The following is a 24,261-nucleotide window of genomic DNA, read 5'->3' on the forward strand; positions in this document are numbered from 1 at the left end:
ATGGCACCATCGACAGCTTCCAGAAGATCCAGCAAGTGGTGCCAACTAAACACATTAGATAAATCCCACAGCATGTGCCCTGCTGTCCCCTCACTGGGAGCCAGGAGAGTTGAGAGACAGTTGTTTTTCCTGTTTCTTGTGTGTGGTGTATATGCATGTGTTTGTGCGTGTGTGTGGCATATTCACGAACACTTGCATATGTAGCGGACAGAGGACAACTTGCAGGAGTCAGGCTCTCTTCTTCTACCATGTAGAGTAAACGCAGGGCATCAGGCTTGGCAGACAGTGTCTTTACTCACTGACTTATCCTGCTGGCCTGCTTTAGGCAACTTCTTAACACAGTATCTCCCCGTGGCTTTGCACTGCACACACAAGACTTAACAGATCAGAGAGTAAATACCCTTCTTGGTTTTAATTTCTAGCTATAAAGCCTTTAGAATACCCAATTCAGGACCAGGGCTCTTGGGATTAGACTAAAGAAATGATTGTGTCTTCGGGTAAGTCAGACCTGATGACACATCCTTCATGTGAGGACCAAAGATATCGCTCAGCCATCACTATAACAAACAGGGCCCAGGACCTCAGTGGCGCCACCAGGGATCCCAAGATGTGTCAATTAGCACAGTAACTGGACAGTTTGGGAACTATAAACATTCCTTTTTAAACCCCTATTTTCTTTTTCTCGTGTGTGCATGTGTGTGTGCGTGTGCGCGCGTGTGTGTAGGTGTGTGTGTGCGTGTGTGCGTGTGTGTGCGTGTGTGTGTGCGTGTGTGTATGTGTGTGTGTGCGTGCGTGTGTGTGTGTTGTATGTATGAGAGTGCACCTGGGTGTAAGTGCATGAACAGGCCTAGAGTTGATGTCAGAATCATCCTCCATCCCTATTCCACTGTATCTATTGAGGCAGGGTCTCTTAATCAAACTCAGAGTTCACTAGCCAGCCTGTTTGGGGATCCCTTACCTCTAGCTTCCAAGTTTGGAATTACAGGTGGGCGGCCACCCACGCAGTGTTTAGGTGCGTTCTGGGGCTCTGGCTCCAGCCCTAACACTTGCTGCTGAGGCTTTAGCAGCTGAGCCTCCTCTTGAACAGCTCTTGTAGTATATCATGTCTGCCGGTCAGCTCCTGCTGAGGCATATGGTCGCAGAGCTGACGTCTGAGAGAGTGCTCTGCCTGTTCCAGGAGTTACTGCACTGCTAATGAGCTAGTTAGCAGCCCAAGAGGTCAGGTGACACCGTATCTACAGATGTCATTTTCCCAGTGTGAGATGTGGAAACCATCTTTCAGTGATGGGCTGTGACTTGGAAGTATAGATCAAATAAATCCTTTCTCTCCAAGTTCGCTTGGTCAGTTTGTTAACACTGGTCATGGGCAGGGAGAGCGGGGTGTGACACACCACGGCCTTGTAATCTCAGCATCAGGAGGTGGCGGAAGGAAGGTAACAAATTCAAGGCCAGCCTCAGCTACACAGCACGTTCCAAAGGCTGGGGCTGGTGATGTGGCTCTGAGTTCCATCCTCAGTGTGGGATAAACTGACCGGCAGCATATGCTTGTGACGGAAGCATGTTGGAGGATCAGGGGGTCGAGATCAGCTTCTCCTACGTAATGAGTTTGAGGCCAGCCGGAGCTACTCAAGGCCCAGTCTCAACCCTTTCCCAATGATTTTCTATTAACAGCGTGTATCTGACTGCAGCTCCGTCACATGTCAAGGAGTGTCTGTTGAGAATAGAAGGCTCATGAACAGAGAACTACACACAGTTTCAAGGATCCTCACACACATCCACTGTGGAGTCACACTGCTCTGTACACAGGCCCACGACTGTTCACACGTGTGTCCAGCTGTTGTAGATATGTCTGGAATGAGTCATGCTGTATCCAAGTTGTGGCCGGAGGGGTATGGAGCCATGCAGCTCCTCCCGTCCCATTCCCCGACCGTCCTCTGCAGGTCCCTCATCTTCATGCCTCTTTTGTTGCCTGCCCACAGCTCTGGATTTCTGCAGATCCAATTCATACGGCTCTTCAGCTTCATAGTTCTGTAGCTTACATGTGTGTGCTAGGATATGTGGCGCACACATGTAAAATCCAGAGGTCAACTGCAGGTGTCTTCCTCTATCAGTCTCCACATCGTCCTAATCATCATCACATCATATTACCATCATCACACCATTATCATCATTACATATCACCATCATGTCATCATCATATCACATCGTCCTAATCATCATCACATCATATTACCATCATCACACCATTATCATCACTATATATCATCACTATATATCACCATCATGTCATCATCATATCACATCGTCCTAATCATCATCACATCATATTACCATCATCACACCATTATCATCACTATATATCATCACTATATATCACCATCATGTCATCATCATATCACATCGTCCTAATCATCATCATATCATATTACCATCATCACACCATTATCATCACTATATACCACCATCATGTCATCATCATATCACATCGTCCTAATCATCATCACATCATATTATCATCATCACACCATTATCATCACTATATATCATCATTATATATCACCATCATGTCATCATCATATCACATCGTCCTAATCATCATCATATCATATTACCATCATCACACCATTATCATCACTATATATCACCATCATGTCATCATCATATCACATCGTCCTAATCATCATCATATCATATTACCATCATCACACCATTATCATCATTATATATCACCATCATGTCATCATCATATCACATCGTCCTAATCATCATCATATCATATTACCATCATCACACCATTATCATCATTATATATCATCATCATGTCATCATCATATCACATCGTCCTAATCATCATCATATCATATTACCATCATCACACCATTATCATCACTATATATCACCATCATGTCATCATCATATCACATCGTCCTAATCATCATCATATCATATTATCATCATCACACCACTGTCATCATCATGTGACCATCATATCACATTACAGCATCATCACCACCACCACCACCACTGCCACCATCATATCATATCATCATCATTACATCATCAACATCGCCATGCCGTCATCGTCACCCCCACCCCCATCATCATCACCATGGACACAAGGTTTTGCTATGTGGCCCTGGCTGGCCTGGAACTCACTGTGTTGACCAGGCTGGTCTTAAATGCATCTGTTTCTGCCTTCTGAGTGCTGGGATAAAGGTTGTGTGCCACCATGGACAGACCCACCTTATTTTTTGAGGCAGTCTCTCACTGAACTTAGAGATCATCTTTTGAGTAGACTGAGCAGCTAGCGAGCCCCAGGATCCTCCTGTTTCTGCCTAGCTGTCACGGAGGTTATAAAGGCACACTTCCACATCCGGCTTTCCCATGGGGGCTGGGGATTTGATCTCAGCACCTCACACTTGCACAGCAAGCACTTGCCCCTGGGCCTGCAGCTTTAACCTTCGCGACTCTGTGCCCCAAGTCCCTCTCCTCACCCGGACACATCAGCACACACATTAGTTACTTTTCTTCTCGCAGGAAATACATTCCTGACAAAAAAGCAATTTTGGGGAAATAGGTGCTTATTTTGTTTTTCTGTTCTGTGATAAAATGTGCTAACAAAAGCAACTTCATGGAGAAAGGGTTTCTTTTGATGCACGGTTCCTGTACACAATCCATCATAACAGGGGAGTCCTGGCAACAGTGGCTGGAAGCAGCTGGTCACGTGTCCATGGTCAAGAGGCAGAGAGTCGTGAGGAAGTGCATTGCTGCTTTTCCTACTCTCCCCATGCTCACAACCCAAATCCCAGCCTGGAAGTGACCCCACACAGTGGATGGAGGGGGGCTTCCCACCACAGTTAATGCAATCAAGATGATCCCGCATAGATATGCCCAGAGGCTTTTCTCCAGAAGGTTCTAGATTGTGTCACTGGCAGTGACCACGAGCTATCCCAAAGCCTTATTTTGGCTCCACGTTTGAGGGACTAAAGCTCGCATGGTGGGGTCAACATGGCTGTAGCAGAGTGAATCCCTTAAGTAAGGAAGGGGACATTCATTATAAAATCTTGAAGTCTGGGCTGGGGAGATAGCTCACTTAGTCTAGAAGCTTCACAGATACGCACAAGCACCCGAGTTCTGTCCCCACAACCCATGTAAAATGTCAGCTGCGGTAGCTTGTGCTTGTAGTCCCCACGCTGGGGAAGTAAGGCAGATCCCTGGGGCTTGCTAGCCAACTAGCCTAGCCTGTTTTGTGAGACACTGTCCCTGAAAATCAAGGTAGTTGGCACCCAAGGAACAACACCTGAGGCTGACCTCTGGCCTCTACAACCCTCAGGTCTTAAGATGCTCCGGAGTTGATTTTGCCAGATTCCGATCAAGCACAAGCCCTGGATAGGTAGATAAGGGCTGAGCATGCATCTAAAGCTAGACCCCAGATCCTTGGAACTTAGACCAGAAACACACCCAAGTTTCCACAGACCACAGCAGTGCTGTAACCAGGCAACCCAGATCCTGAGATACACCAGGATGTAACTGAGTGCTGGCATAGTCCAGGGTGGACCTGGGGCTTGAGATAGACCGCGTTTGAAGTAAGTTTGGCACAGACCGGGTGGGAGCTGAGTGCCAGCTTTCTAGTTAGCTGCCTATCCGCTACTGTGATAACTCTGGGCAAATGAACCGGGTGCGGTGAGTGTCTCTTTGACTTAACACTTCCAGGTAGGTCACAGTTCATCATTGAGAGACCTTAGGGCAGGGATTCAAGCAGGAATTTGAGGTAGAAACCAATGGGGAAAGCTGTTGCCCAGGCCCACCTGCCCAGGGATGCGCCACCCACAGTGGGCTGGGTGCCCAGGTTCACCTGCCCAGGGCAACACCATCCACAGTGGGCTGGGTGCTCAGGCCCACCTGCCCAGGCATAGCACTGTCCACAGTGGGCTGGGCCTTTTACATCAGTCATCAATTAGAGAGTCACCCACAGGCATTCCCACAGGCTAGGTGAGGCCCCTCCAGTGACTGTGTCAGGCTGACAGTGGAGGGAGCTAAAACACGGGGCTAACCCACATCCTAAACTAGATCAGAGCAGAACTCGTATAGATAGACCAGAAAATGTGTTTATGTGGGGAAGTTGATGCCCATGTTTCCCCTACCTACTTGTTGACCCATTTCTTACAAACTGTTGAGCGTTTGGATTTTTTTTTTTACTGTTGTTTGATGCAGGGTAATCACATCACCCGGTCTATCCTCAAACTCTCTATGTAGCCCAGGCTGGCCTTGAGCTCCATATCCTCCTGCCTCCATTTTCCTTTTTTCTTTCTTTCTTTCTTTCTTTCTTTCTTTCTTTCTTTCTTTCTTTCTTTCTTTTGTTGGTTTTCCTGAGACAAGGTTTCTCTATATAACAGTCTGGCTGTCCTGGAACTCACTCTGTACACCAGGCTAACCTCGAACTCACAGAAATTTGCCTCTGCCTCCCAAGTGCTGGGATCAAAGGTGTGTGCCACCATTGGTTGGCCTGCCTCCATCTTCTAAATGCTGAGATGACGGTGTTTGCCACTAGGTCTGGCTTGGAAGCACATTTACATCGCTGCATGCAAACACACACACCCCGGCTCTTGTAGTTTGGATATAAAATGCTCCCCACCCCCAGCCATGCTCACAGCTGACCAGTAGGGGAACCTGCTTGGAGGAAGCAGTCTCTGGGGATGTACCTAGAAGTGACTCTCCTGTCTCTGGTGCCTTCCTCTCTTTCTCTGATTTCTGGCTGCTGTGAAGTGAGCACCTCTCCATGGCACACAGTCCCACAGCCTTGATGTCTGATCTTATCTCAGACCCAAAGCAATGGGCTGAAATCTCTGAGGCCATGAAGCGAAACAATCTTTTCTCCTCTAGTTGGTTTTCTTTGTGTGTGTGTGCGTGCACACGCGCTCTGTCATTCTTATGCAGGCCATGGCACACGCGCACCAGAGGGCACAGGACGACATTGGCTGTAGCTCCACCCTGTTTGAGAAGGTCTCTCTTTGGTTGTTCATGTTATATATCAGGCTGGCTGGGATCTCCTGTCTCCACCTCCCACCTCATCATAGAAGCTCTGGGATTACAGATGTGTACCACTGTATCCAGTTGTATGTGGGTTCTGGGGATTTGAACTCAGGTCCTCATGCTTGCATGTCAGGCACTTACCCACTGAGTCAACTCAGCCCCAGCTCACCAATGTTTGAAGTTTTCTCCTACAACTCACTTCTACATGCTCAGCATTGGCTGAGGGAAGGCACATGGCCACTGTGGGCAAGTGTATCCTATCAGGCATGAGAAAAGGGGTTCAACTCGTTTTGAAATTTTTATACTTCTGTGGGAAGCAAACATACCGTGGGAGGTGCATGTGGAAGGCAGAGGACAGCGTGGGGGAGTCAGTTCTCTCCCTTCTCCATGTGGGTCCTGGAAAAGGTAGGTCTTCAGGCTTGGGGACCTTTTCCCCTGAGCCATCTCGCTGGCTGGAAGGTTTGTCCACAGTCTGGTGTCTGCCCAGTCTCGTGTCACACACTTACACACACCACCCACATGCATGCTTTATTTATTCATTCTGTGTTTCTGCACACACACGGTGTGTGTGCGCGCACATGCGTGCACGATTGCACACGCCAGGGCCTAGGACGCTAGAGAATGACTTGGGAGAGTTGATTTTCCCCTTCCACCAAGTGCCTTTTCCCATCTTGGGCCATGTTGCTAGACCCCTTCTCAGTATATGACCCCTTCCTTCCCACCCTTGGGATAAAGCTGGAAGTCATATTTGCCTCCCTGTGTGGATCCTTGCTTGTCTGTAACTAGGGACCCCAGGGTAGCAAGATTCCCACCTGGAGCTTCAGCTCGAGTTGAGAAAACAGTGTGGATGCCTTCTCTGCCCCGAGTGGGCGGTAGTTTTCCACAGTCACCACAGAAGAATAAAGCCAGATGCTGGAAGAACTCCATCCTGGCACCAGCTTTCTCGGTCTTGCCAGCTGTGGCTTGGAAGGACAGCCTCAAGGCGAGAAAAAAAACCCAAAGGGGCCCCCGTTCTCCCCACTGACCCACCCACCTGATGCCACCAGGGACCCTCTCCTTGCCCTCTCTCTGCCATCTCCCTCCTCCTCCCAACTACTCAGATATTCCAAGGCAGGAAACTCATGAATTTTTATAAGGTCCTGGCAGTGAGGGAGATAAAAAAAAAAACATTTGAAATTTATGAAGCTGGATCCATCTATAAATAACAGGCCCATGGCTGGTGGGGTACCTCCCTCACCCACTGAGGGTGTCAAGTTCAGTACCAGATCTAGTGGCGCCTCCCAGAGCTGCCCCTCCATGAACACACGTGTACATAAATATACAGAGCTCCACTGTGAATACACGGTTCTGTATGCATGTAGGTGTATGTGGTGTATGCACACGTGTATAGGAGTTTACACATCCACACAGAGGCCAGAGAAGAACACTGGGGGTCCCTTTCGGTCACTCTCTTTTTCCTATTCCTGGAAAGAGACGGGGGCTAGGCTGGCAGTCAGTACACCCAAGGTCCCCCCGTCTCTGCTTCCCACAGCACTGCAGTTACAGCAACCCATGCCCAATTTCTACAGGGGTGCTTAGGATTAGAACTCAGGTCCTTATGCTTGTACAGCAAAAGCCCTTATCCTCTGATCCTTCTCCCTGACCCTTGGACACACAGTTTAGCATTCTTCTATTCATGGCATACACGTTTTCATATTCAGATGAATAAAGAGACATGCATTCACGCCCACCAGAGTCTGCCTCCCTTGCACACACTCATGTAAACACCCAGCTGTTGAGAGTGAACCAGAATCTGTGTCCTCTGTTCACACATGGGCAAAGGCAGCCACCCACACTCACCCTAGGCACCCCAGCTCATGAGCCCCTTCCTGACTCACGACCCAAATCCAGAGTCCCTCCTCTGGGCCTCACTTTTTCCATATGCATATAAGACATGCTGAGAGTCTTATCTCTTACAGGTGGTTCTTGGAGGGTGTGTGTGTGTGTGTGTGTGTGTGTGTGTGTAAGTGTGTAATGAGGGGAGGAAACCAGAGCCTCTTGCCCGCTAAGTAAACAGTCTTTAGCTCAGCTACCCCACAACCTCTTTGTTATTTTTTAAATATGTACAGTATAAGCTGGGAACATGGGTCAGTGGTAGAGCCCCTGCCTAGAATCCCCCAGTGAGGGTCTGGGACGTGGCTCAGTGGTAGAGCCTTGCCTAGAATCCCCCAGTGAGGGGCTGGAGTGTGGCTCAGTGGTAGAGCCCCTGCCTAGAGTCCCCCAGTGAGGGGCTGGGGTGTGGCTCAGTGGTAGAGCCCCTGCCTAGAATCCCCCAGTGAAGGGGCTGGGGTGTGGCTCAGGGTAGAGCCCCTGCCTAGAATCCCCCAGTGAAGGGCTGGGGTGTGGCTCAGTGGTAGAGCCCCTGCCTAGAATCCCCCAGTGAGGGGCTGGGACGTGGCTCAGGGGTAGAGCTCTGGCCTATTTTGCTCAAGGTCCTGAGTTTCATCCTTAGCACTACCAATGAAACAAAAAACAAGGCATGGTGTTACACACCTGTAATCTCAGGAGAGGTGGAGGCAAGAGGTTCAGACACTCGAGGTCAGTCTTAGCTTCACAGAGTTGGAGGTCCTCTTGAGACCCTGTTCCAAAATAAACGAATAAGATGAAGTCCATGGGTGGGGAGTGCTTTCCATGACAGCCTGTGAGCTTCATCTCCTGGAGTCCATTAGAGCCTAGGACCAGGGCTGGGAGGCAGAGACAAGCTCCAAGTTCTGTGAGAGACCCTGCCTCAAAATAAAAAAATCCTAAGGCCGAGAAGCAATTGAGGAAGATATCTGATGTCATCTCTGGTCTCCATGCACACAAGCGCTGTCTCTCTCTCTCTCTCTCTCTCTCTCTCTCTCTCTCTCTCTCTCTCTCTCTCTCTCTTTCTCTCTCTCTCTCTCTCTCACACACACACACACACACACAACTGGGTGGGTGGGTGGACTTCGGAACACAAGCTGCATTACAGGGTCCTCCATCTGGACCAGTGGTTCTCAACCTGTGGGTTGTAACTCCTTTGCTCCATCAACCTTTTCATAGCCTTTCACAGGGGTGGCCTAAGAAAAAACAGATATTTGCATAACAATTCATAATAGCAGCAAAATTACAGCTATGAAGTAGTAGCAAAGATAACTTTATGCTTGGGGTCACCACAACATGAGGCCGCAGCGGTAGGAAGGGTGAGAACTCACTGACCACCTGTCACCTGCTGCCGGGCGCTGGGGGTGTCTTCCAGTCGTCTCCAGAGTGATGCTCCCCAAGTCGAGGCCATGGATATAGAGGTCACAGCTGTGTGGGGTTCAGGCAGAAACCCAAGAACAGCTCCTAACTTCCTGGGCCCTACCAAGGAGAGTCATAGGGCCAGTAAGCATTTGTGCAGCCCCAGCATGGTTGCCTGACACTAGTCCCCGTTCTCAGTTCCCTGGGGCTGAAAATCAGGCCAACTTGCTCTGAGAGTCTCATGACACAGCCGGGGGCCCTTTTGGATTCATTAACTCACTGCAGGAGATGACTTCTGCCTCCCTGATCTGCCTGGGGATTTCAAAGGGGAGCCTCGAGGAAGAGACACCTTGAACAAAGCCAAGGAGAGCTCTGTCAGTTCTCTCGCCCCTAGTGGGAGGCATCGCCACTGCTCTTGCTTTGGAGGTGGGAAAAGTGTGGCCCAGAGAGGTTAAATCACTTGCCCAAAGTCACACAGCAGAAAGTGGAGAAGCCAGGTTCTGAACTCCAGTAAGCTGACTCTGGGGTTTATGTTTCTAAGTTGCACTAACTTAGAGCTAGCCACCCTTTCAAAACTGGGCATGGCAACTCATGCCTTTAATACTCCAGAGGCTGAAGCAGACATTTCGCTGAGAGTTTGAGGGCAGCCCAAGCTATATAATAGTGAGATCCTATCTCAAAAAGCACAGCGGCGGGGTTGTTTGTGCGTCCACTCTGAGAGGAGAGAGTAAGTTGTCAAAACAGGACAGACTGGTGGAAGGAGAGCAGAAAAGGTCCCTGAAAACCTTAGAAAGCAGGCATGCCTCAGTTCCTTTGTGCTCCTGGGGCCTGCCGGCTCTGTCCAGCATGTGAGGAAGGACGGAGGGATGGAGAAAGGAGAGAAGGAATAAAAGAAGGTAGGGAGAGATCATGAAGGCTGAGAGGAAGTGGGAAGGCAAGGCAAAGAGGTGGCTCAGTGGGGAAGGGAAGACTGGCGGCGCAGCCGGGAGGTCCTGACTTCAGATCCCTGGACTCACGTAAAGATCAATGCACTAACAAACACCTGCAATCCGAGGGCTCTTGTACAGAGGTGTGGTAGAGGCAGTAGAATTCCTGGACAGGTATGGTCAGCTAGTCGGGTGAATGCCCTCATCTGTCCTCGGAAATGAGAGGGGGCTCCTGGAGGTGCTGACGTTTTTACTTGGAAGGGTTCTGTGCACTAGGAGGGTTTCAGGCTAGATGGGAGGAGGGCAGCAAGCAGAGCCCAGCCTCTCTATAGTTCCCCAGCCCCGTGCACTGCCACTTGGCATAGGAGGAATCAGCACTGCCTCAGGGTTCTCCCTTTCTGGAAATACTGTGCAGATAATTATGTATCACTACCAGGTGCTAAAGAGGTGTTTTAGACATGGGGGAAGTGACGGGGACAGGATGTTCCTGTCCTTAGCTACTTCCGTCCTGATTAACTGTGTTACTCTTTCATGATTGTAATGAAATGTCTGAGGTTGAATGACTTCATAAAACAGAAAGGTCACAATGCAAGAAGTTCAAGGGTATGGGCTGAGCTCGGATGAGGACTCTGAGGTGAACACTCATCTACACAGATGTCCACCATGGAGCCACCTCTTCTAAGATCACCTCTTACCAGAACCTTCTAGGGATACTAAACAGGAGGGGGCACCCCTCCCCAGAATTACCATAATATCCTGGGTCGTGACCTCTTACTATCCCCCATCTCTTAAGGGACCCCACCTCTTATGTCGCTATACTGGGAACCCAGAAACTTTTGGGGAAGAAGCCACATCTAAACTAGAGTATGGTTCATCTCCCACACTCACCAAGTGTGACGATAAAGATTCCACCATGACAAGGGCCGGCAAGAAGGACGCTAAGAAGGTCTGGGGCCGCTAAGATGGTGGAAGGAGAGAACCAAGTCTGTAAATCGTCTTCTGATCTCCACAGGCATGTGTGGTGACACCCAGAGGCAGTGTGTATGTTCAAGCACAAGACAATCAATCAAATAACTATAATTAAATCACAATAAAATACTTTGTTTCAAAGGTCTGCTTTCAGGAGGCCATTAAGGAGGGCTTCTCAGAGGTGGTGGCTTTTCAGCTTCGGTCTTCACTATGGACAAGAAGGCTGGAGCCCGCAGAGATGGGTTCACAGCTAAGACTGCTTGCTGATCTTGCTTAGGACCCAAGTTTGGTTTCCAGCACCTACAACTGTCTATAACTCTAGTTCTGATGTATCCAATGCCCTCTTCTGACCTCTATAGGCACCTGTGCTCATGGGACATACACTTACACAGACACATATACATATAAGTAAAAAGAAAATAAGTATTTTTTAAAAATTGAACTGTGGGGTGTGGTGGCAGATAACTTTAATCCTAGCAGTCAGGAGGCAAAGGCAGGCAGATCTCTGAGTTTGAGGCCAGTCTGATCGACATAGTGAGTTCCAGGACAGCCAGGGCTACACAGAAAGTCCTTGTCTCAGTCAGGCAGTGATGGCGCATGCTTTTAATCCCAGCACTCAGGAGGCAGAGGCAGATGGTTCTCTGTGAGTTTGAGGACAGCCTGGTCTACAAGAGTGAGTTACAGGACAGCCAGGGCTGTTACACAGAGAAACCTTGTCTTGAAAAACAAAACACAAAAACAAAACAAAACCAAAAGACTTTGTCTCAAAAACAACAGTAAACAAAAGAAGAAAAACATAGAACATTATCTTCTTTCCTTCCAAGTCTTGAATCTTGTTTGAGGTGTCTAAACAAGTGTGAAAGTCCCACAGGGGGTGACTTGCTTGGGGCAACTGTGGAGGGCAGGAATCTGGGTTGTCAGTTAGGAGTGTGGGCTGCGTATCTGGTGCCCACGCCAGACTCTTTCGTGTGCAGCTCTGTAGAGTAGACCATTTCCCAAGTGCCCCTGCTCCCTGGCTTTCCGCTTGCTTCTGGCAAGGGAAGGCTGCTGAGGGAGTTTGCAGGCTGGGGACAGGGGAACTGGGAGGGGTTGTATGCCCTCTCCTCCCTCTCTAGCGCAGTCTCCCACTTCCCAGTGTCCTGAACCGTGGCTAAAACTTTTGGACTCTGGCTACACCATCTTAGGTTTACTATTTCTATGACAACGCACCATGACCAAAGCAGGCTGGGGAGGAAAGGGTTTATTAGACTTCCACATCACCGTCATGGGAAGTCAGGACAGAAACTCAAGCAAGGCAAGAGCTGGAGGCAGGAGCTGATGCAGAGGTCATGGAGGAGAGCTGCGCACTAACTTGCTTCTTATTGCTTGTTCAGTCTGCTTTCTTGAACCCAGCACCACCAGCCCAGGGATGGCACCAGCCACAGTGGGCTGGGCCTGCCCCAATCAATAACTAATTAAGTGGTTGCCTACAGACAGATATCCCCCTTTCCTTTGAGACAGGGTTTCTCTCTTAGCTTTTGGAGCCTGTCCTGGAACTTGCTCTGTACACCAGGCTGGCCTTGAACTCATAGAGATCCTCTTGCCTCTGCCTCCCAAGTGCTGGGATTAAAAGTGTGCGCCACCACCACCACCCAGCTCACCTACAGACAGATCTTATGAAGACACATTCTTAAGTGAGGCTCCCTCCTCTCAGATAACTTTGACTTGCATCAAGTTGACATAAAACTAGTCAGCATATCATCTTTTCCCTGCCCAACTTTGGCATGGCAGCACTTTTTTGTTTGTTTTAAAGATTGATTGTTTTTATTTTATGTGTATGGGTGTGTGTCTGTGTGGGAATGTCATGTGAGTGCAGTACCCATGGAGGCCAGAAGAAGGAGTTGTATACCTGAGCTGCAGTTACAGGCAGTTGTGAGGCTTTGGATGTGGGGGTTGGGAACTCAGCTCAGGTCCTCTTCAAGTAAATGCTCGTAACTGCCAAGCCACGACTCTAGCCCCTGGTGCCACTGACAGTGGCCAGTCTTCACGGCTTCCGTAGCTCTTCAGTCACCCTTCACCTCATCTTCAAGTCCCTCCTTGGAGCCATCCAGCATTGGTGGTTCCTTTTCCCGTCTGGGAGGACACAGAAGCTCCTGCCACTAGCATCTCCTGGCAATGGAGACTGGTCACCTAAGACATACCAAAAGCTCTGTTTTTACACACAGAGACACTGAGGCACACAGTAAGGTTCAAGTCAGAGGGCTAGGAGAAGGCGCCATGTAAAGTTCTTGGCCCAGGCACTGGGCAAGGCTGTGTGCCTGGCGGGCCCATGGGTGATAATGACCACTTGCAGAGCTGGTCTCCGGAACGCCGAGGCTGGAGGTGCCTGCCAGGGCTCCTTCAGCGGGCGGGACACAGGTGCAGCTGGCCACAATGCCTGCTGATTGAGGGCCCTTCTGGGCTTAGCCACCTGGCAGAACAATGGCAAGCTCCCGCTGGCTGTCATCCGCAAAGGAGCAGAGAGGCATAGGGCCTCTCTGCCTGGGAGCTACTGCTCCCCAGCTCTGCCAGGATTGATTTTCCCTTCAAGTGGCCTATTCTTACTAACAAAAGGCTCGGGTGACCCAGATGGCCATCGCCGCCCATTCTCCTGCAAGTGCATTCTGTCTTTGTGTCCTGGGGACAGAACCAAAGGCTTCGTGCATGCCAGGCAAATGCTGGGCCACAGCTTTCTGCCTTGGACACAGATTTCTTTGAAAGAGGTGGGAAAGTGCAGGGAATGTGTGAACTGGGTTGCGGTGGCTGCTTTGGCTCAGTTGTGGGATAAACTGTGTCTCCTCCCAGAAGCACACATCTTAACACCCAGTGTGCCTGTGGGCGGAGATAGGGCCTGTGAAAGGGAACGGATGCCGGCTCCAAAGCCAGTCAACACACAGCAGCCCAAAAATAACACAAAGTGCTGGGTGGTATTGTGTGTAACTGTAACCCCAGTGCCTGGGAGGCTGAGACAGGAGGATTGCCGTGAGTCAAGACCAGTCTGAGCTATGCAATGAGTTCAGGGCTAGTGTGGTGGTGATGGGGACCTTGTGGCTAACCCAACTTACCCAACAGGTCTTTGTCTTTCATCTTCCCCAACTGTAAAATGAAATGAACATCTTTTCTTTATAAATTAGTCAACCTCAGGCAATCTGTTGCAGTAATAAAAGTGATGGCTATACAGGCCTCTCGAGCAGAGACTGGAGCAGAGGAGAAATTAGATTTGGGGAGAAAAGGAGAACATCCTAGTTCACCTTCCAGACCTCACCGCCACCCTCACCCCTAGTTTAATCTTCAGCCCTCATGAGGTAACGTTTGGATTGCTCTACTAGAGCAGAACCCCAAGGAAGGCATGACCTCATTCATAGCTGCATTCCGGAGCCTGGGACAGTACTGGGTGTATTGTAGGTGCTCAGTGGATGTCCCAGGCATGAGCGGGTGCCCTGTGCCCACCAGACCCACAGCTCATTCTCCCGTTCTATTTAGTCACTGCCACTTCCAGGATGCTGGCCCTCTGCCAGCCCTGCTCATTCATCTGGCAGTTGTCACACCCTTTTTATGATTGCCTCCTCACTGTCTCTTCTTGGCTTGGGTGTGAATTTGGGGAGCTCGGGAACTGCTGTCCTAACCCCCTTTGTGAGGAAAACAGCCTCAGGCATCTAGTAAGCTTTCTCTGAACTGCAGGCTTTAAGAGCTCAGAATACATTAGCTCCCTGCATCCCTAAGCCCTCAACTGTACTGTCACCAGCTTCCTTGTTTGGGAAATGAGGAACCTGAGGCCCAGAGATGGTAAACAAGTGCTTTGGGTACTGCACAGCCAAGTCAGGGGTCTGAGGCCCAGAGATGGCTCAGTGGGTAAAGGCCCTTGCCACCAAGCTGGTCTACCTACGTCTGATCCCTGGAACCCAAGTGGTGGAAAGACAGAACTGACTCGGACTCCGGCAAGCTGCCCTTGACCTCCGCAAGCTCGCAGGCCATGACGTGTGCACAAGCAAGCACACATAGATAAACACATGCACACGCGTGCTTAGAGTGTAGCTGGAAGAAACATTTAAGTTCAGACTGCCTGACTCTTCCTTTTTTGTACTCTAGGTCACACCCACCCAGTAATATTTATTTGTTTGTTTATGTTGAGACAAGGTTTCTTTGTGTAACCCTGGCTGCCTGCAAGTCACTATGTAGACCAGGTTGGCCTCCAGTTCATAGGGACCCTGCCTGCCTTTGCCTCCTGAATCCCAGGCTCATCCATTTATTTTTTTATTTTGAAAGCAGTTATGACATTCCCTGTCACACTGCATAGGGAAGCTTTTGTTTGCCTCTTTGGAGACCGGGACTTTCCAAAGGGCCGAGGCTGCCCTTGGACTCTGGATCGCCACACCTCTGCCTCCCATGTGCCCTGCTATGCCAGCAGGTGAACCATTTAAATACCCTGCAAGCGGCTTCTTGAGAGCCCCTGACATTCTTGCTACTCTTAGCCTCTAGCTGCAGGAGGGCAACTGAGGTGCAGAATGGTTAAGTCACTAGCCCAGCATCGCACAGCAGAACTAAGATTTGAACACAGAAAACTCGGATCCAGAGTCAGCTGAAAGGACCGAATGCATTTAGACATTTATTTGAAACCTTGGAACATTAAGTTCAGGGGTACACCCGAGTGCTGAATGCTCAGGACACCCAAAGGAAGTAGCCACCTGGGAGATGTGGTTCAATGGTAGATTCCTGCCTAGAATCTTCCAGTGAGGGGCTGGGACTCGGTGGCAGAGCTCTGGCTTAGCATGCTCAAGCTTTGTGTTCGATGAACAGCACAGAATGAAAGAAAGAAGAGGGGGGTGGAAGGGTGGCAAACCAGCTGCTCTCCGGGACCCCCAGGCACTCAGCAGGAGCCCATGGAGGCGGTCCCAAGCAGCAGGCAGCTGCTGGCCTGGGGCTCCTTAGGCAGCAGGTAATTCCTCTCCCTCATGTCCATGCCCTTGCACAGCTTCCACAGCCTGTATCCAACCTGCCCGGGAGCCTCCTTGCAGCAAACGTTTCATTTTGTGCCCGGGTGTCCCTGGCTATCCGTACAAACGCCTCCGCCAGCCACGGAAGATAAATTTCTCCCGCGCCGACCTCTCCGCGCAGCGGGATTGATTTCCGAACTCCAGCCCCTGCCGAAGCTCAGACCCAGCCCCCACCGCGGGCACTGAGGGCTGCAGATTTATACCCTGGCCAGAAATTGAATTCCTGTAAGTCGAGGGAAGTGTCTAAAAAGCTCATCCGGGCTCATTTTTACTTCTGACAAACTTCAGGTGAGAGATTAAACCGGAGCCGGGGCTTCCAACAGTATGGACCCTGCAGGCTGAGAAACCACCATTTATCTTCCGTTCCCACCCCCTTAGGGCTGAGAAAGCAACCGGATCTGCAGGCTGCGCGGTTAAAGGGTGGGTTCCGGTTGCCAGCTAGGAAAGGGCACCTGCTCGGCACTCCCAGAGACTGGCTTTTTGATCCCCATTGCAAATATGGAGACATTCACAATGATGCGACTTGAAACCGCTCCTTTGGATCTTCAAGATGGCTCGCTAGTAGTCACTTGCCAGGAAAAATGAGGACCGGATGGAATTCATCCATGGGACCTACGTGTCAGAGGGCCAAAACCACCTCCCCAAAATTGTCTGCTGACCTCTGAACATTTATCATGGCAGCCCTCCCCCAAATGAATGGATGACTAAATAAATAAACAAATACCCACTTTAAAAACAAGGGGCTGGAGAGATAGCTCAGTGATTAAGGGCTCTTGCGGAAGACCTGAGTTCCTATCCCAGCAGCTAAGCAGGTGGCACACAACAGTTCCTTGCCCTCTTCTAGCCTTTAAAGGTACCTGCCCTTGCCTTCTCTCTCTCACACACACAAATTAAAATAACCAATCGTTTTTAAAAATTGGAAACACTTATTTTAAGTAGGCTGTGGCAGGCAACCTGGGCCCTTGCTAGTTCTTACTAAGCTTCCCTGGTCTGTGTGGCAAAGAAGACCTCAGAGTCTGTGGATAATTCCAGAACCCTCAGTCTGACTGCCCAGCACTGCCAGAAGCCCAGAGAAAACCAGGAGGAAGCAGAGCCAGCGAGTGACAGGCTGGGGGGGGAGGGAGTGGAAGGAAGAGCCACTGGAGAGGCCTTGTAGCTCACCTGGAAAACCAGCTGTCTGATGCAAATGCAGTTAGCTGCTCCCATCCTTGGTTCAAAAGCCGCTAAGTATTAAAGAAATGAGTCCTTGATGTCAACACAAAAAGGATCAAAACGGAATCTCTCTGAGAAGACAGGCGTTTTTATGTCTCTGTGAACTTCGCTAGATCTGGCCTCTGGCAGGGAGCTGTGGACTGAGAGCTAAATGACTGTGGATCTGGAATTTGTTCCTTCAGTAATTCAGCCGCAGCAGCAACTGCCGCCAGGCAGCAGGCATCTGAGGGAACCTGCAGACATATAGAACGGGTGTAGGAATATGGGTCCTGGTCCCCCTTTATTTTACTTTTTTTGGGGGTTTGGTAGTGGTACTGGGACCCAAGGCCTGTGCATGCTCACAAGTGCTCTACCCCTGAGCCATGCCCCAGTCCCTCACTGAGGGATTCTAGGCAGGGCTCTACCCCTGAGCCACGCCCCCCTAGTCCCTCACTGGGGGATTCTAGGCAGGGCTCTACCCCTGAGCCACGCCCCCCTAGTCCCTCACTGGGGGATTCTAGGCAGGGCTCTACCCCTGAGCCACGCCCCCCTAGTCCCTCACTGGGGGAATTCTAGGCAGGGGCTCTACCACTGAGCCATGCCCCCCAGCCCCTCACTGGGGGATTTTAGGCAGGGGCTCTACCCCTGAGCCACGCCCCCTAGTCCCTCACTGGGGGAATTTTAGGCAGGGGCTCTACCACTGAGCCACACCCCAGCCCCTCACTGTTGGATTTTAAGCAGGAGCTCTACCCCTGAACCAAACCTCAGCCCCTCGCGTGTGGATTTTAAGCAGGGGCTTTACCCCTGAGCCACACCCCCCAGCCCCTCACTGGGGGATTCTAGGCAGGGGCTCTACCCCTGAGCCCTGACCTACTGAAGTTCCTGGGCATAAGAACCAGTAGGAGGGTCTGGGACTGAGGCTCCATTTAGAGAACTGGGCAATCAAGGGCTTCCATAACCAAACAGCTATTGGGCATTCTACAAACTCTGAGTAGTGTCCTTCAAGGCTGTCAAGGTCACAGGAAGGAGTGGGGACACTGTTCGAGAGCAGAAGAGAGTAAGAAGATGAGGTGACTCAGTGCGGTGTGGGATCTTGGATTAGATTCTGGACCCAAAAAAGGACTTGAGTGGGAAAACTGGAGAAACTGGACAAGTCTGAGTTCAGTTAGTAGTGTTGGGGGTTCCATTGTGATCACTGTGCTGGGGTTATGTAAGATATTAACAGTGCCGGAGGAGGGCGACCAGGCGGGTGCCCCCTGGGCTGTCTCGTGGAATTTTTCCTATAAATCTAAACTTATTTCAAAGAAGACATTTATTAGAGAAGTCAGCAGGGCACCCACAAGCGTTCTGGAAGCTGGCAGGTAGTGTGTGACGAGAGCCCAGGACTGCGGACCACATGCTCAGCACTGCGAGTAGCTCTGGGTGGACAGGAGTCGATGACTTCCCCAAAGCATGCCCGTGACACCCACATTGGTTCAGATATAGTGCAAGTCAGCCCCCAGGTTCACACTCCTGAAATGATGGAGCCGTGTCTGTAGTGTGTGTGGAGGGCAGAGCTCAGCAGCATCAGGATCTTCCCGCTCATGCACCTCCTTCATTTCTTCACTTGGTTTATTTGTGTGTGTGTGTGCGTGCTGTGTATGCATGTGTGTATGTGTGAATGTGTGTGCATATATATGTGTGCATATGTATTGTATTATGTGATGTGTATGTGCACTGTGTGTGTGTGTGCAGTGAGGGAGAGAATTTTTACTGCCATTTTACAGATGACACAGACCAAGTGATGTACCTGGCAACCTACCAAGGGAGAGTAAAAAGCAGATGTAGGACTTCATTCATAATGGCTTAATCTCACTGGGTTCTTCATGAGAAACTAGCTGCCAAGCACTTAGCACAGGGTGTCGCTCAGAGGAGTGAAATAAATGTCCCCTGTTATTTATTATTAATTGTTAACATGGCTGCCATGGATGTACTACTACAGGGTTTCTTGTATAGGGGTTGTCACACAGCACTGTCGCAGTGTGTACATATGTGCATATGTGCGTACATGCATGCATATGTATGTAGGTGTGTGGGGAGCATTTAAGCAGGGGGAGGAGGCTGGGTTACTCTATTTCCTTTGACAGTAAGAAAATTCTAGGGACTGGGTCACGTATGAAGAAGAAATGTCTAGGGGCTGAGACTCCTAAGCTTGCGTGTTCTTATGAGTTTACCCTTTGGTAAGGGGCTCGTGATAGATGTCATCACCAGTGCCAAGAATAACTACAGCAGGGGCACACGATGTGACAGGAAGTCGGGGCTATTCAGGACCCAAGCTCACTTCTGTTATTTACCTGCTAGTTGTCGTTGGAGTCAGGGTTTCCATACGTAACCCCAGCTGGCCTTGAACTTAGGATTGTTCTGTCTCGGCCTCCAAGTGCTGGAACTGCAGGTGTGAACCAAAATGCCTGGCAAGGCGCACCCTTTGTCCTTATTTTATTAGCTAGTTAGTTAGTTAATTTTAGACTGTTTTTATAGTGACCCATTCTTGTGGGCACTAATCATGCCATGAGCCAGCATTAGTCTTTGTTGTATGAGACTTTTCCTGGGGTGAGCTAACTGATGACAGACCAAAGTACAAATAACACCAAAGCCCAACTTGGAGAACCATTGTGCTTTAGTGGGTGAGGGGTTACTTACAGGAGCAGAAAAGACTCAAAGACAGCTGCATCATTGCAGTCCACTGGAGCATGGCAACTTTCCTCACACAGCTGGGAACCTGGAGCACACTGCACAGCCTGCAGGCAGCTGACAGGTTGGAAAGCGTCCTTTCCAGAAAGCTCAGCTGGTCTCTGCCTCTTCCAGGCAGCTGGGCTTGTCTTAGGGTCCTCTTTGCAGCTTGTCTTGTCTAAGAGTGACTCTCAACAATCTTTACATACTCATGGGCAGGGAGGGGCCTAGTGAATCTAGTCAGTTTCAGGAACTTCCTGAAGCTATTTTGAGTTGTTGGTTTCCTGTCTTAAGGAGTTTTCCTGGAGGACAGACACTTTTGCAACCTCTTGCAACAGTGATTCTCAACCTTCCTAATGCTACAACCCTTTAATAGAGTTCTTCATGTTGTGGTGCCCCCCAACCATCAAATTATTTCATTGCGACATCATAACTGTAAATTTGTTACTGCTATGAATCATAATGTAAATATGTAATATGCAGGATATTTGCTATGTGACCCCTATGAAAGGGTCATTCGACCTCTAAAGGTGTTGCAATCCACAGATTGGAACTGCTGCTGCTTTACAATATCCTGTTGCTTCACCTCCTTGTAAACGCCCTGCCCTAAAACATCCCGTTGTTTCACTTCTCTTAAGAAAAAGACAACTTAGATTTGTTTTTTGTTTTTTTGAGACAGGGTTTCTCTGTAGCTTTGGTGCCTGTCCCGGAACTAGCTCTTGTAGACCAGGCTGGCCTCGAACTCCCATAGATCCGCCTGCCTCTGCCTCCAGAGTGCTGGGATTAAAGGCGTGCACCACCACCGCCTGGCACTTAGATTTGTTTTATTATTTTGTGTATTTGGGTGTTTTACTTGAATGGATGTTGCTGTGTCTGCTGCCCTCTGTAGAGGCTGTTGGATCCCAGGACTACAGTTAACAGATGATTGTGAACCACCATGTAGGGCAAGCAACCAAATTCTGGTCCTCTGCAAGAGCAACAAGTGTTCTTAATCATCGAGCCATCTCTTCAGTGCTTGTTTCTTTTACACTCGACAGGCAGTGGTGGCACTCGCCTTTAATCCCAGCACTTGGGAGGCAGAGGCAGGTGGATCTCTTAAATTCGAGGCCAGCCTGGTCTACAGAGCAAGTTCCAGGACAGCCAGGGCCACACAGAGAAACCTTGTCTTGAAAAAACTAAGTTTCCTTTCAAGATGGAAGGTTTTAACCTTGGAGGAAACTGCTACACATCGGCCTCTTCAGAGAACCATCTCCCAGTAATCACCAGGACCTGCTTCCAGCACACATATACCCAAACCTTAACGTGGCTCAGTTGAGAGGGAGGGAAATTCCACTCTGCCGGTTGTTTGCAGATTTTTGTTCATGTTGTGTCATTTCTCTCCCTGGCATGGTAGGCATTCCTGATAGCCCAATATTTGGGAGGTAGAGACAGGAAAGTCAGCAGTTCAAGACTAGCCTGAAAATACATGAGACCCTTTCTAACATGAACAAAAAATGGGGCTGGAGAAATGGCTTAGTCTGTAAACCACATGCCATGCAAACATGCAGATTTGAGTTTGGAACCTCAGAACCCATGTAAAAACTTCACATGGCAGCGTGCACCGGTGACCTCAGCTCTGGAAAGGCAGAGACAGTGGGATCCCTGGAGCTCTCTGGCCAGAAATCCCAGCAAGTCAGTGAATTCAGCCCGAGACACTTTCAAAAAAAATAATACGGACAGCTATAGAGTAAATCCCCCAGTGTTCTGCCTCCACACATGCGAACACACTCATGCATATACACGCACACGCAAAATAAGTATAAGGGTGGATGGATAAATGAATGAATATACAAATGGAAGGATGAGTAGATGGAAGGGTGAATAGAGAGATTAAGAGATGAATGGGTAGATGAAGGGATGGATAAATAAAAGTTGGAAGGATGGCGAGATACTAGATGAATGGGTGCTTGAATGCATGGACAAAGAAATAGCAATATAGACTAATTAATAGATACATGAATGGATGGATAGATAATAGATGAATGAATGGATGGATAAATGAATGAATGAATGAGAATCCATATGGACGGATGGATGGTCATGGTCGATAGATAACAGATTGATGGATATGTGGCCAGATCCTGGTCAGATGGCTCGTGGATGGATGGATCGTGAGTTGAGAATATATGAGTGAGCGAGTGACTGATGTGTGAACGGGTGAGGGGTGGGCATTCTCAACACTATTACCTGCTCTGCTTCCCAGCTGTCCTGGGCAGAGCCACTGTGGCTCACACTGAGGAGGCCCCAAGGATTCCCTGCCCTTCAGCCTGGCCAGGTGAGCCACTATCTTTTTTAAGGCCTGACAAGCTTATCACTTAGCTGGGATTTGCTCAGCGCCTCCAGGTCTGACAAAGGCAGCTGGCTATTATTTCAAGCCCTCCAAAGGGCTGGCTGCCGACATGGTTCAGATGCAGCAGCCCGGCGTGTCCTTGATTCATTTATCACAACCCGTCTTCCGGAACTGCTTCACGACCTGCTGGGGGCCTGTGTCAGCCTGATCTCAGCCTCCTGGGAGAGAGGGAGGGAGTGGCATGGTGCAGGCGGGGTGGAGGGGGTGGGCAACGGACGGGTGGCTATTCACTGTGAATGTGTGACGACATTCAGTCCCTAACTTATCAGCTCATCAACATTTAGTCATTCAATGAACATCTGCAAGACAGACAAAACTCCCCACCCTTTCAGAGCAGAGGTAGCACACACTTTTAATCCCAGCACTCGGTAGACAGAGGTAGGCGTGATCTCTGAGTTCGAGACCAAACTGGTCTACAGAGTGAGTTCCAGGACAACCAGAACTACACACAGAGAAACCCTGTCTCAAAAACCCAAAACAAAGAAACAAAAAATTCCCCACCCCCATGCCACTTCCTGTCTTGGGCAGAGGACTGTCTCAGTCACACCCTGAGTCCTGAATGGCCATGGGGACCCATGTTCAGAGGAAAAAGACAGGGGGAGGACAGCAAGGTCATGTTCGCTGTGACCATATAGCTTGAAGGGAGGCTGTGTCACTGTGGCTGAGTCTTGACTTCTCTCTGCCCTAGAGAAAAGTGGCATCTCTCGTGGTAAGGATTAAACCTGTTAGTAGATGCCAAGGGCACAGTCAGATGCACAGCCATCGCTGGGGCTTCAGTAACCTTTATTGGCTGCTCGGCACCACAGGTTCCAAGTCATTGTGGTGCTGGGATCTTCTTCCACCGCCTTCTCGCTCTTCCTGAGGATGGAGTCTGTCTCATTTATGCTAAACAAGCTCTTTACAAACGAGGTACACTCCAGCCCTTGTCAAGGTGTTCTTTAAGAGGTGGAGCTCAGCTGGGATCCAGTACCCTAAAGCCAGAGGCAGGCGGATCTCTGTGAGTTCGAGGCCAGCCTGGTCTACAAGGGCTAGTGCTAGGACAGGCTCCAAAGCTACAGAGAAACCCTGTCTCGAAAAACAAAAAACAAAAAAATACAAAAACAACTGTCTGTTACTCCAGTCCCAGGGGATCCAATTCTGACTTCAGCCCTCTGTACGTATGTGGCACACAGACATACATGTAGGCAAAACACCCATTAAGTATAAAATTCAAGAATGATTTTTAATTAAAACAAACAAACCAAATTCTGACTCCTAGTTCAGGGGTAGAGTCCACCATGGCTGGGAGGTCGAGCGGCATCGACAGTCACAGAAGAAAGCACCGGCCGCGGCTGCTCAGCCCACGGTTTCTGTTTTTGTCAGCTCTCACACCCAACCTTGGTTTCAGTCTGGCCATTGTAGCATTATGACCAAAACAACTTGGTGAGAGATAGGTTTATTTGACCAATATATGGGGAGTCAGGGCAGGTGCCTGAAGGAAGGCATTCCAGCCGAGATTACAGAGGGTCGCCCTTGCTAGCTTGTTCCCCATGGCTTGCTTAATCCACTTTCTTAAACATGCCAGGGCTGGCACTGCTCACAGTGGGCTGGGTCCTCCCGTACCAACTGTCAGTCAAGAAACTGGCCCACAGGCCAATCTGATAGAGAAATTTTCTCAATCGAGAGTCTGTCTTCCCAGGTCACTCTGGCTTGGGTCAAGTTGACCAAAAATGAACCAGTACACAGTGTAATCAAAATAACACCTGACAGGCTTGCCCATTTCCCAGGTGGGTCTAGATCCCGTCAAGCT

The 24,261-nt window shown here is 49.6% G+C and overlaps 1 protein-coding gene across 3 annotated transcripts in view; it reads left to right on the forward strand.

The window, feature by feature from the left end:
- Positions 1-24,261, forward strand: part of Olfm2 (olfactomedin 2) — a 79,078-nt gene that overhangs the window by 34,492 nt on the left and 20,325 nt on the right. The window contains exon 2 of one of the 3 annotated variants that reach the window (XM_075966701.1): positions 22,326-22,397. The exons of the other annotated variants lie outside the window; for them this stretch is intronic. Coding sequence (XP_075822816.1) covers positions 22,326-22,397 — 72 coding nt within the window. The remainder of the gene's footprint in view (positions 1-22,325; positions 22,398-24,261) is intronic. 3 annotated transcript variants of the gene reach the window in all.

Source organism: Microtus pennsylvanicus, chromosome 3, assembly GCF_037038515.1.
Source record: "Microtus pennsylvanicus isolate mMicPen1 chromosome 3, mMicPen1.hap1, whole genome shotgun sequence".
Taxonomy (NCBI): domain Eukaryota; kingdom Metazoa; phylum Chordata; class Mammalia; order Rodentia; family Cricetidae; genus Microtus; species Microtus pennsylvanicus.